Below are 14,026 nucleotides of genomic sequence, written 5' to 3'. Positions count from 1 at the left end.
GGGTATGGGGGGACTTTTGGGATAGCATTGGAAATGTAAATGAAGAAAATACCTAATAATAAAATAAAATAAAGGAAAAAAAAAAGAAAAGAAAAGGAACTCACGGAGCCCTGCCCCTTACTGATAAACTATTTACTGCTATTTAGATTCAGGGAGTGGTGGCACCACTGCACGACCACCAGAGACATTAATGGGCTCCAAAGGATACCTCCAATCCAATAGACATGCATATGGTGCTGGATAAATAAAACTGAACCAAAATTTGTGAACCTGGGAAAGGGCCTGCCAGGGTTGGGGCAGGGGTGTTGGTAGAGATGGGAAGCAAATAACAGAAAGAGGGGAGTAACCTGAGAACACAATATACATGTGTGAAATAGACCAAAAAATTGATCCATAGAAACTACTTTTAATAAATACTTCTAAAAATAAAAAAAAGAAGTGCTCAAGCCAAGCCCAATGAGAGTCAGTCTCTCTCTCTCTCTCTCTCTCTCTCTCTCTCTCTCTTTCTTCCTCCTGCCTGCTGCTGATCAAGATGTAGAATTCTCAGCTTCTTTTCCAGTACCATGTCTGCCTGCATGCCTCCATATTTCCTGCCATGACGATAATGGATTAATCCTCTGGAAACTGTAAGCCAGCCCCAGTCAAATCTTTTCTTTTATGAGAGTTTCTGTGATCATGGTAATATATATCTTCACGACAATCGAAACCATAATTAAGACACTCCCCAGGTTGCTTCTGGTTATGGTGTTTATCACAGCGACAGAAAGCAAACTCAAACAGGGTTTCCCCTTAACTGCCTGGGGAGCGAGAGTGAGAAGACACCAAACGTCCACAGGGCAGGGCCTGATAAACACTCAGGGCTCAGGGAGCACTCACAGCGGTGGAATGATGTCTTCCAGTTTTATTCACTGGCTTGTCAATTACGATTGCAACTCTTTGGCGTGAAGCTTCTCCTTGCCAACATCTGTACAATTTTTGCAAGTTAATACATATTTCATGATCCACCTTTCCGTCCTCCATCCCCTCAACTACTGTATCACAGAGCCCAGCCCACACACCACACTTTATTACTCCTCCTCTTTCTCTCCCTCCCCATGCCCCTCCTCCAGACACCTTCCTTGACATTTTAGGTAACTCAGATATCCACTTTCTGCCATTCTTATATAGCTTTCATACAGTTTCTTACTAAACTCTAAAGTCTCGTTCAACTGGTAAGCCGTTTTAATGGAGTATTCTTGCTTATCATCAGTTTGTAGCATGAGGAAACCCAATGAGTTCTGAATACACACACAGAGACAAATTGATAACTTGCTCATGAAAAGATGCTAAATATTAATAATATTTCACTTTTCTAGTACTTTTCTGAGCACTGCAAATGTAGAAAATAATTGTTGATTTTAACTCTTGAGTACTGAACCACTTAGATGTGTCTAAACTAACATCTCCATTTTACAAATAAATTAAATGAGGTCAGGGTTGAATTATGCCCAAGGCTAAAAGCTCCACTAAACTGTAGACCTGAGATGAATGCAGAAACACCTTAACTGTCGCACCCTGCAAGACCCTAGCAAAAAAATGCCATAGTAACAGCTGCTCTGCCAGGCCAGAGTCTGGTTACCATAATCGGTACAAAGGTCAACAGGAGCAGAGGACTGCTGTGGCCTTGGGTGGAACCAGAGGCTGCATGCAGGTCTGGCCATGCTCTACCACTGACCTGCGCCTCACGTTACAAATATCAAGTTCCAAACACTCCGTGAAAGACTTCTAAGAATTAGAGAGTACAGCTAAACCCAGGAAGCGCATCCCTCTTTTCATGAATGAATTAGCTGTGTATTCTATTCATCCATTCATTTAGATCCTTCAGGAATTCTCTGTGCCAGGCATGTTTTAGGGCCACCAGCCTCAATTTTTATTCTTTGCACTGGAAACACCTGATGACCTTAGTATATTTTATGCCCCAATTCCTCTTCCAGAAATGCTTTCAAGTTCTCGGGGGGGGGGAGGGAGTAAGTTCTTTTCATTTGAAATTCTTTGTCTCAACCCTACGGAAATTCTCTACTTAATGATTTTCAGCTTGGAAAAACTGAATGCACCCACACCTATGGGTGCACGCAGATGCTGCTGCCACCTTGTGGCTAGAACGGAGTATTGCCTTACTTATTTTAATTCACCTTTACTGCAGTTTCCCCAACCCACTTTTCCCAGTAGTTTAGGCAAGGTCTTGTTTTTTAGTCTGCATCTATGTAGTGCAGGCTAGCCTCAAACTCACAGCAATCCATCTGCCTCACGATCTAGAGTGCTAGGACTTCAAGTCTGCACTAACACACCAGGCTCTAGCATAGCTTTAAAAATGTATTAACTAGGTGGAGTATTGCTTAACACCTACAGTAAACTGATAATTATACACATCCAGACTAAAGTTTGTTGCTATATTTACATTTCTCCTCTGTCTTCCTTTTTAACTTATCTCTCTGGTCAGTTCTGGACAAGCACTTGGTCACAGTACAATACCCCCGGTCCTTATATATTCTTAACATAGTTAGTTCAACTATGTTCCCTTCTACCTGTGATTCCCCCACACACACTTGGAAAGCTCAGGTTAGAAGTTGGCCCAGCGTCCTTATGCCATCTGCTTACATTTGATGGCTTTTTCTGGTTACTTCAAAAGATTCCTAAAGCAGTATTGCAGGACGAGAAAAGCAGGTTTGTCCTCCCACTCACCAAGCTCAAGAGCCTGAAACTACTCTGCCTGAATCACACACAGCTAACATGTGGCAACGCTTTTGTATCCATGTCTTGGACACTTTCCTAGGGGTCTCTGCTCTATTTTTATCCTTCTAAGCTTCCCAGGTTGCACAGGGAGGGAGGGTCGTCCTTTAACATACGTCTGAAATAAAGTTTTACCTGATGTTACTGGTACTATCTACCATGGTAAGTATGAGCCATCTGACAGCACCACACTTGAGAGCATGACAGGAGGGGGTGGGGTGGGGATTTTAGGCTTCTCAGCATCAACTAGTTTTTCCTTTGTCAAACAGAAGGAAAGATGACCAGGAGACACCAAACCCTCGCCTTGCCATGCTCCTGTCCTGCTGCCTCTCCCAAGGGCTCCCAGGGCACCACTTCTTGGCCTTCCTCACTCCGTCCTTCCTCCAGAAGGTCTAGAGTTCAGTAGACTAGTGGGGAGTTCTCCAGTACTTCTCAGTCACACTAGGAAGCCACCTTCAGGAAGCTGGGTTTTGGCTGGCAGCAAATGCAATGCAATAAACCAAAGAAAGATCCCGGTCTCTTAAGGGAGAGGCTAGAAGCTTCATCAGACAACAAAAGCAAAATCTCAGAATGGAGAAATGCTTCCGTGCTTCACGGTCCTGAACTTGAACTCACAGCCTTGGGCATGCTAGCCACCCATGCACCACCTCACTACACCCTCAGTCTTTACAGATGACTGTTTCAATCTTGGCAGCTCTTGGAGATTAGAATGGCTTCACGGCAGCTCCAGCTCCACAAATAGAATAGAAGCTGATGAGCCAGGTATGTGGTAGCCACAGCTGTGGGTGACCACAGCTGCCCTGCCTTTCTCTTCGGCCCCAGCACAGACTCCAGAATGAACATACACTTCTGGGCCTTTGTAGCTATGGTTACTAAGGGACAGGTGGGAAACTGGAAACATAAATACATTAGCCACCATAAAAACGAATTTCATGACATGTTATCCTGAAAGGACTATTCTGGAAACACAAGGACAGTAATTTCCCAGCTTACCCGAGGACGTGCTTCTTTTGACGGGGTGCATCCTGGGGGTAGGCTTCACTGTAATGATCTCTCTGCCGACTTCTTGATCATCATTTTGAGATTTGGGAAAGGAATCTCCAGTCACATCTTCTTGAGCATCCGGTGACGAGCCTTCGCTGCCCAGAGTGCCAGAGTCCAGATCATCTTTGGATATCTCCCTGTTTACTTTCTTGGTTTTCAAAAAAGACAGTCTTGGAGAATTTTTTTCCTCATCGTCGGATATATGAAAATCATTCATCTTTTTTCTAACTAAACTTTCATCTGTCGAGGTATCTGAAAATTCACCTAAAGAAACTGAAAGAGGAACAGGAAAAGATGTGTTCAGCAGTGTATTTTAAACGTTCAAAAGCTATATTCTATTTCTTTGAAAAGTAACACTACCTTCATAAACAGAAATGGCTAGAAATAAATCAGTAACCCTAAATAAGTCCATATTTATTTTGTTACTCTTCAAACCAGGAATCTAGGTAGGCTTGGTTGGCAATTATCAAATAAAGTCTGAGTTTCATTAATGTATTCAAAATATGTATCAAGTGCCTACAGCACTGTATTTATTGGGGGAGGGTATGTCCATCAAAGGTTGTTCAATGTAGCATCCCAAAATACAAAGATGATACTGTCTCGTACAGAATATTCTAAGAGAGAATACCAATTTGGCAAGACAAACATGATTGATTTAATGGCTATTCAGAATACTTTTACAGAGAGCATTTATCCAGTGAATATTACAAAATAACACAATTTCAAATTCAGAATTTTACATGATTATACCTGAAATCTAAAGTTTAATGTTTTGCTCACTTAACAGAAACCAAGTTAATGTGCTGATTGAAGGATCTATTTTTCTTTTTTTTTTAATTTTTAATATTTTTTATTACATATTTTCCTCAATTACATTTCCAATGCTATCCCAAAAGTCCCCCATAGCGCCCCCCACTTCCCTACCCACCCATTCCCATTCTTTTGGCCCTGGCATTCCCCTATATTGGGGCATATAAAGTTTGCAAGTCCAATGGGCCTCTCTTTCCAGTGATGGCCGACTAGGCCATCTTTCGATACATATGCAGCTAGAGACAAGAGCTCTGGGGTTCTGGTTAGTNCATCATGTTGTTCCAACNATNGGGTTGCAGATCCCTTTAGCTCCTTGGGTACTTTCTCTAGCTTCTCCATTGGGNGCCCTGTGATACATCCAATAGCTGACTGTGANCATCCACTCCTGTGTTTGCTAGGCCCCGGCATCGTCTCACAAGAGACAGCTATATTTGGGTCCTTTCAGCAAAATCTTGTTAGTGTATGCAATGGTGTCCGCGTTTAGAAGCTGATTATGGGATGGATCCCTGGATACGGCAGTCTCTAGATGGTCAAAATGACCCATGTTGGCGGTCTGAGTGAACATGGTTCCTAAAGGCTCAGTAACACTCAGTCCCCAGTTGGTGGCACTGTTTGGAGTGGAGCTCCTCCACTGTCTTGAGGAAGTACATGGCTAAGGACAGGCTTTGGAAGTGCACAGTCCCGTCCCATTTCCAGTCTGTTCTCTGCTTCCTGTCTGCTGTTGATGCTATCTTTCATTTCCAGCTCCCGTCCCCAGGCCTGCAACTTTCTGCCATGCTGTCCCCACCGTGCTGGACTGGCTCTCTCTCTAACCATAAGCTTAAATAAACTTCCTTCTTTAGGTCATTTTTGCCATGGTGTTTTATCACAGGAACAGAAAAGTAACTAAAGCAGAAGTTGGTACCAGAGAGTGGGCTGTTGCTGTTGGAAACCTAACATGCTAGCTGTTCTTTGGAGGAATGTGGATTATTTTAGAACTTTGGATTAGAATAGAGTTAAATGCTTTAAGGAGACCCTTAAAGACTGATGTTCTGAGAGTAATTGGAACTGTAGAGGTCTGGGTCAGGAAGTTTCTGGAGGAAGCAAGGACTTTAACAGCCATTCCTGTGATATCTTGGTGAAAAATCTGGCTCTTGTCATGAGCCCTTGCCTGAGGATAAATGTGCCGGTTAGTTTTTGTTTACTCGACACAGACTAGAGTTTGTGCGTGTGAAGAGGAAAACAATGAAGAACTGCGTCTAACAGACTGTCCTGTGGGCAAATCTGTAAGGCATTTTCTCCATTAATGATTGATGTGGGAGGACCCAGCGCACTGTGAGTGGTGTTCTGCCTGGGTACTACAAGAAAGCAAGGTGAACAGGCTAAGAAGGAGTAAGATACTTAGCAGTGTCCCTTCACCATGTCTGCTTCAGTTCCTAGCTGCAGGTTCCTGAGTTCCTGCCCTCACATATCTCAGTGATGGATTGTTAGGGGAATTTAAGCCAAATACACCCTCACCTCCCCAAGCTGGTGCTGGTTGGTGTTTTATCACAGCCATAAAAATCAAATATTATACTAAATTAAAAAGTAATGGATAATTTCTTTGGTAAGAGACAAATTCTTTGGTTGAATCGGTGGCATGGTTATTACTGGTTTTGCTTATGTAGGTCTGCAAGAAAATGGAGGAGTGAGACAGAAAGAAATCCAGGCAGGACAGCAGAAGATCACTAGGAAACTTAATATTGTAGCCTAGCGTGTGCTGAATGCAAATAGCGGCCCCCAGCTCTGCACTGGAGCAATGGGAAGGGTGCCCTCAGGGTGAGTCCCCTCCAGCTAAGGAGCTAAGCTTCCAGTTGTGAAAGATCATAAGGAATTTTCTGCTTCTAGACAACAACTTGGTAAAAAGGGTGTGACTCATGGGAGTAAGAGTCTGTCCCAAGCTGGCAGCCTAGCTTGGCAGTATCATCCGCCTGGTACTGACTTTGGAGGCACAGAATATGGAATAGTGAGAGGATCATAGATGCTCCTCCTATTAGAGAGGCCCCTAGGCCAAGCAAGTTAAGGCAGGGCAGTCTGTGCATACTCTCCCTGAGAGGGGGACAGGCCATTGTGTGAGACTGTGAAAGGGAAACTTGGGCTGTGGTAGGGACCTCAAGATGTTAGAGATGCAGCATGAGGAGATCTCTGCCAAAGAGTTGTTACCTATGGCATTAGAGCCAGCCCCAAAGGCAGATGCATGCAGCAGGCAGAAAAGCTCAAGGAGCAGGGCCAACCACAGTCCCAGACACTACACACAGAGCCATTGGGATTTTGAGTTTGCCCTGCTATGTTTTAGTCTTGCTTTAGTCCAGTTATTTCCTTACTATGCCCCCATTCTTCCTTTCTGGAATAGTAATGTCTGTCTGTCTGCCTGCCTGTATGTACATATATCCTATCCCATTACATGTTAGAAGCATGTACTCTGCATTTTGATTTTTTTCAGGAGGCTACAATTAATAACCTTTAATTAATAATTCTTCTGATTGACTTCAGAAGAATTTTAAACAGTGCAGATGATGTTAAAGATTATGGGGGACTTTAAAGTTAGATTAAATGCATTTTGCGTTGGCCATGAGTCTATGGGTTATAGGAAGTGAGTTATGGTCACTTGGGTGAGAATGTTTCCCACAGGCTCAGGAACTTGACTACCTAGTCCCCAGGTGGTGGCACTGTTTGGTGAGGAGGGACTGGCTTGTGGATGAAGTACTTCTCTGGGAGTGGGCTTTGGGCATTCACAGCCTTGACATTATTCCAGGTCTCTTTCTGCTCTGTGTGTCTGCTGTTGAAGGCACCTCACTCACATCATTTTGAACTGTAGACCGAAATGAACTCTTTTTCTAAGTCACTTTTGCCCATGATGTTTTACACCAGCAACAGAAAATCAGTTACTATACCCACTATTACAGCCCCAGATCTGGTCTGTGTCACAAAAGCATTACACAAGCACCACTGTTTAACCCTGTGAACCCCGGTTGCAATTGCAGATATAGAATTCTTAAAGTTGAACTTTAAGAATGAAACAACTTCCAAAGGCAGCTTAGTCCTAAGGTAGCATTTTACTATAGACTTAGTAATAGTTTTAAATTTACATTCAGAAATAAGCAGAGATAATTTGTGATCTCCTTGAAAATTAAGAGTGGCTTCCTAACTCACTGCACACATAGAATTCTGAAGCTAGTGAATTCACAGGCAGTGATTCATCATGAGAGGTTATGGGATAGGTGAAATGCAACTAAGACAGCAAAGCACAGGACCCTGGCTCATTTGTCTATTCGATTACATACCAATCTCGTCACTGTCAAAGTCATCTGAGTATTCGGAACTTCTCTGCCTGGCTGACCGGGCTGTAATGGCTCTGATCAGCTCATCCTGCAACGAGATCAATAACTAACGTCAATTTCCATTCAAGCAGGGATGCTCGTACTTAGATCTTAAAACAAATATACTCGGTTATTCTAGATTCACATTTAAGTTCATTCACCTAACTTTACTCTAAGCCTACGCTGTACAATGTACCCATGTCATCAGACTCAGCGCAGAATTGAGCCATTTCCTCTGGGATTGGTAAATAAATAGGAAGTGACTACTAGGATTAGATAGATTAATTGCAGGTTACAATCTTCGCTAAATGCTAATGAATGATAGGGGCATCAATTTAATTGGATTTACTAGAAACTGGCATTCTGTTACAGATGCATACATTTTGAGGGAGGGAAGTGTTTAGGTTTGACAAGCATGACAGGCTACTTTGAGAGCCTACCACTGAGGCAGACCCTCAGCCTCAAACTGGTCCTTTATGTGTATTACAGAGATGGGCATAATGTGCTAAACACGGGAACAAGAGTTGGATGCAGCATTGGCACAGGAAGACCTTGTGACGCTTATGGCAGAAAACCAAAATCTAGAGAGAGCTAAACTCTGAAGTCACTCTTTGGCTTGCAAGTTAGAAGCCAATATTGAAGACAGGATCCTACAGAGAGGGGTGTTTCAATACTGGAGCCCAAAGTTGACAGATGACCTACAACACACTAAAAGTGAAGCAAGAACTCCTCCCACGTCACGCCAGATCCTGTGAGAACCAGCAAGGGCTCAGCAGCAGCATAATCAAAACCAAATGCTTTGCTGCATTTTACCTGGAAGGAAGTTCTCTTGGTAGCTTTTGGACTCTTGGTGTATGCCAAAGTTGTGCTGAAGATTTCATCCGACATGGTGTGTCCTTTTTCTCTGCTTTTATACAACAGTTAATAAATTATTGAAATAATTCATTCAACCTCTGATGGTGGCTGAAATATACATATAAATATTTTAAAGAATTAGACGTTTTAACATGATCGAGATACTATTACTGGGATTAGTGCCCCACAACCCTGCTCCAAAGAGAAATCGCTCTAATCACTGTACAATATATTCACCTAAAAACGTTAATAGCGTTTTATGTTAAGTACATAAAAATTTCACAACAAATTTGTTTTCACGAAAAGAAAATCCATGAGGAAGTTACTGTTCTACATCCATTAGAAGGATGAATGAACTACATAATAACAAAATGTTGCCAAACAATTTCACCTTTCCATTATTAAAAACACACAACATTGCAGACGCCACCACGACTTAGTTCAAGCCACAACCAAGAGAACTGTCAAGGTTCCCAGCCCCGGAAATGGCTTGCACATAACAGTATTCAAAACGATGCTTAACCACTAGCAGCAGCGACATTTTCCCAAGCCATTTGTTTGCTGTTACACACACATTTCCACACTAAGCTGCAGCACATCAGGCTGCATTAAAGCCTCTGTTTCCAGCGCGCGACGTCGGAGGCCCATTTGGATCGCCGGCCACCGCCCAGAGCGCCCCGGGCTGGCCAGGTGGCGTCCGCGTCCCAGCTCCGCGCGGCTCCCGGCCCAGCACGCGCCAGGCCCCCGCACACCCAGCACGGTCCCCTCTGTTCCTCCACGTACCACGGCCCGCGCCTCCTGCATCCACCCCGCTCCCCGTGCACCCGGGCCCCTGTGACCACCTGAGAACCCAGCGGCTATGCTCTAGCACAGGTGTCGCCCCCGGCCGGGGCCTCGCGGTCTGGGAAACCAGGTATTGGAATAACCTGGAGGCGGGGCAAAAGATGGAGGCGGAAGGCGGTTGCTAAGCAACAGCGTCCCGGGAGGAAGTGACTTCCAACCGCCTGGTCTCTTGGGTACCCAACACCGCCTTTCCGCCTGCGTCGCTGGGACAACCGCACAGACCAAGGAAGTGACATCACTGGTGGAGGTGTTGGGAGCGCGGTGTCCTATCAGCCTTTGTGCAATGGCTGTTACCTAGGAAACAAGACCGGCCCTCTGCCATCACGCCACAAGGAACCTTGATTGCCCCTGCTCAGTCCTTGTTTATAGGCAGGTATTGCGTGACCACGATGCAAAGCTTCCTTTTGCTAGTTAGAACGTGGAATGCGTGAGTCAGTGCAGTGTCAGCGGACCCAACAGAATGACGTAGTAGTGACGTTTGCAATCCTCGGAGTTAAACTGCACGTTGGATTCTTGGCATATGCAAAATAAGGTCTCTATGATTTGATAAGAAACTAATAAGACTGTCTTCTTAAACGATTGCAGTGAATACCGAATGCAATATATAGCGAAATATTGGGAAATGTTTAGAATCGCATTCAGTTAATATTACATAGGAGCGTTTCTTGTAAGTAATGCAGTTGGGGGGCGGGGGAGGAGGAGGCAGAGAGTAGGGGGAGGGGTGTGTGTGTGTGTGTGCGCGCGCGCGCTAAAGTATCCCATAAGCACATGCAGCCCAGAGCCTGTTTTACATCTTTGATGAAAAGTTTACCCTTTCTATATTTAGTAGATAATCTGGTTAAAAAGAAGTCAGCAAATAAAACACAGGGGAGAAGGCTGGAAAAAGTACTGCTGACAGAATCAATCTTTGCCATTTAATAATTTATTAATACACAAAACACTTAAACTTTTAAAGTTACACAGATTTCATCTATTTTTAACTTGAAAAATGTATGCCAAAATCAATTCATTAACAAGTAACTAAACTTGTTTCTCTATCTCCACAATATTTCTTTTAAAAATTAACACTGACAAATAGATTTAGTAAATCAGCACGTAGAAACTTTAAATACACAAAAATAAATATGAAGTTCAGTGAGAAAAAGGTTTCTAAGCAATATTTGCGATAACTCCTTTAAAAAGCCTAGTTTATGTTTTTCAACTTGTTCTTGTTTGGTAAATTTGTTTTGGTTAACTATGTTGTTTTTTTTTTTAACTATTTTTAAGTGAATATCTGCATAAGGAAAAGATTTTCTATTTTCACCAGTTACTGTTAGCTTTTCTATCCTACATTTTATTAACATATATGATTCTGATAAAGCCCCTGTACCCACGGCGGGTACCCAAATGGGAAGAACTAAATTTTAGATAATGTGTAAGGGCTCTATTCATTTGGTATTCATTTAACTGATATAAGTTTGATGTAGGCATGGCTTACAGAAATAAACTTACAACAACATCAATGATAGAGAACACTGAGTACCCAGCTACCAATAGGGTCCAGATGCACACAATGGGAATGGGTTTGGATGGTTGTTTGCCACAAGCACAAAGTGAGAGGCTCTAGAGAGAATTCTTCCTAGCAGCATTTCAGTTGTTACAGATGCCAGTTTGAGTTGAGTACTAAGTATGGGAGAGAAGGCTGGACCAGAAGTCCAGTATATGGACCCACCTAACCATGGTTTTCAGTGGCTCAGCACAGGAACTGCCTTTAGTTAGTGCTCAAGATAATTTACTGTCAGTGTTTCTTCAGGTTTTATTGCCTTTTGGTTTGGGTGTGTGTGTGTCTTTGTGTGTCTTTATGGGTCTGTGTGTCTTTGTATGTGTGTGCAGGTGTGCACCTGCATGCGCACATGTGCATGCCTGCATGTGTTTGGGCAGGATGTAGGGTAGAAGAAGACCCCTTTTCATTTCACAAAGAAATTGAGATGTGACTTTTATTCAGCAGTTCCTAATCCTCACTTAGCAGGAAGCTAGTTGTTCTGTGGCTTGTGGTACAGGTTAGAGATCAGAAAAAATTGTTTAAAGGAACAAGGGTCTGTGCTCACAATCATCATGGATGATAAATGAAGCAGTCTATGGGCACTGGATGGTATGCTGTAAGACATGAGTCCCCATAGCTCTTGCAGGTTGAAGGCTGAGTTCAGATACAAGTTGCAGAATTGTGGGGTGAGGGCACTGTGGCCAGGGTTAGACTCACAAAGGGGAACATCAGAGTCACAAGGAAAGCCACCTCATTGTAGTGATCTGTGGTGACTTAAGTGTATTTTTTTCATGTATGTGGGAAAAACTTAACATCACTATTTTGAAAGAAATGTCAACATTATCAAAATCAAAATGGAGTCACTTTGGTCAACCTTAAACTTAAAAGCAAATAATGCACCAGGCAGTGGTGATGCACGTCTTTAATCCCAGCACTTGGGAGGCAGAGGCAGGCAGATTTCTGAGTTCGAGGCCAGCCTGGTCTACAGAGTGAGTTCCAGGACAGCCAGGGCTACACAAAGAAACCCTGTGTCAAAAAGACAAAACAAAAAGCAAACAATGCTTTGATGCTGTGAAAGAAGGCGTCTGCATGGTTGACTGATAACACTAAAGATGGCCATAACCCTCTGCTTCGGATGTCACCCAGACTAGAAGTACTTCTGCAGGACATCTGCGGCCAGCACCTATCTGTTCAGACTGGAAATGACATCCCACTTTTTATTAACCAGAGACTGAAGATTATTGTTTCAAAATACCCCATTTGGGTCCTGTTCTCCAAGGTCCTTTCATGCGTCCATAATTCACTATAATGTACATGTTCAGATCACAATGTTCTGCTGTTACTTAACAAGTCCTTTTTTAATTTTGGAGAATCTCTCTGTTTTGAGAAAAGCAAGTTGATAAATATAACTATGTACTTTTGCATGTTACATAAAGATATGTTTTATACAGCAAGAGAAACATGATTCTTTATTGTAAAATGGAACTCACTTTGAGCAAACTTTCTTTGTCATTAGGTTTATGTGCTAAGTCAGTAGTCACTACAGATGCTGTTCTTGTTAGAAACGTGGTCTGAGCAGATACTAGAACATCTGCTAACTCTACTGGGCCCAGTATTATTCTTTCTGCTTTAGTAATTATTTATTTTAAACTTTATCTACCCTTGTGAAATACCTCCTTTTTGTATATTCACATTTTATAGGTGAGAAAATAAAGCAAACTTAGTTTTTCTCAGTATATTTATTTCAGTTATTAATGAATAGAGAAAAACTGGACCCAGTTAGGCTAATGTAGACCTGGTGCTCTTAGCTAACAGTCTAAGTGGATAGCCCTGCCACCAGAGGTCTATAGCCTAATTCCTGACACCTGTAAGATATATTGCCTTATTTATTTTTAATTAGATTTATTTTTACAGTATGTAAGAAATGTCCCCTATGGTTTTGGAAAAACCAACATAACCACAGGAATCTTCACAGGAGAAGTGCGGGGTACCAGACGTGGCCATAGTGAAAACGGAGGTTGGAGAGACGCAGAACCATAGCCAGGCGATTCGATCAGCTTTTATGAATTTTCCTTTATATCCTTCAGACTTGCAGCCCCATCTACCCATTGCAGATGAAACCAATGACAGACCAAGGGCATTTACTTGCCCCGTATCTAGCTTGTTGAACCAACGAGAGCTTATTAGATTTACTTACAGAAGCATGTATGACTGCAGCAAATCCATCACTATCAAGTCCACTCCAGCATGACCAGTGGCAATACCAGAGCTGCATCATTACAGTTCCCTATATAACTTGGGCAAAGTTACATCAAATGGTTCCATCTCTCCCAACCATTGTTTGCTACTTGTATGAATATTGGGGAGGAGCAGTCCTCACGAGTTGTAATTTTTCCTGTGAGTCTGCACCCTTTCCCTATTGTCTACGAGGGAATGTTTCGATCTAGAGTGAAGTTACACAGCTTCTCAATCTGTGAACTGTAGAGAGCAAGTATGCATTGCTTGTAAATAACTATGTTTTAACATGCTATGGGGGCACAAGGAGTCTATGAAGCATAAGACATCTATGGAGTTGACCCTAGCTTGGATTCCTACCAGGTGGGGATACAGAGACTGAAGTGGTCATCTCCTATAGCCACACAGGACTTCCAGTGGTGAGAGGGGAACACCAACCCACACACAAAACCTTTGACCTAAAATTTGTCCTGCCTGCGAGATACACAGGGATTAAAGATGGAGCAGAGATTGAGGGAACAGCCAACAATGACTGCCTCAGCTTGAGACCCATCCCATGTGAGAGAAGCAGCCCCTGACACTATTAATGACATTCTGCTATGCTTGCAGG

The 14,026-nt window shown here is 42.9% G+C and overlaps 1 protein-coding gene across 2 annotated transcripts in view; it reads right to left on the bottom strand.

Annotated features, from left to right (window-relative positions):
* Positions 1 to 9,841, bottom strand: part of Map9 (microtubule associated protein 9) — a 37,074-nt gene extending 27,233 nt beyond the window's left edge. Inside the window, exons 1-4 of one of the 2 annotated variants that reach the window (XM_021158535.1) lie at positions 9,659 to 9,841; positions 8,775 to 8,924; positions 7,926 to 8,010; positions 3,763 to 4,086 (exon numbers count right to left, since the gene is read on the bottom strand). In XM_021158535.1, the coding sequence (XP_021014194.1) occupies positions 3,763 to 4,086; positions 7,926 to 8,010; positions 8,775 to 8,849 (484 nt within the window). In that variant the 5' untranslated portion in view covers positions 8,850 to 8,924; positions 9,659 to 9,841. The remainder of the gene's footprint in view (positions 1 to 3,762; positions 4,087 to 7,925; positions 8,011 to 8,774; positions 8,925 to 9,658) is intronic. The other variant, XM_029475490.1, reaches the window with a different exon arrangement.
* Positions 9,842 to 14,026: the final 4,185 nt, after the last annotated feature.

This window comes from Mus caroli, chromosome 3 (assembly GCF_900094665.2).
Source record: "Mus caroli chromosome 3, CAROLI_EIJ_v1.1, whole genome shotgun sequence".
NCBI lineage: Eukaryota > Metazoa > Chordata > Mammalia > Rodentia > Muridae > Mus > Mus caroli.
Note: the sequence above shows the minus strand (reverse complement) of the source record. Positions and strands in the feature narration are given on the sequence as shown.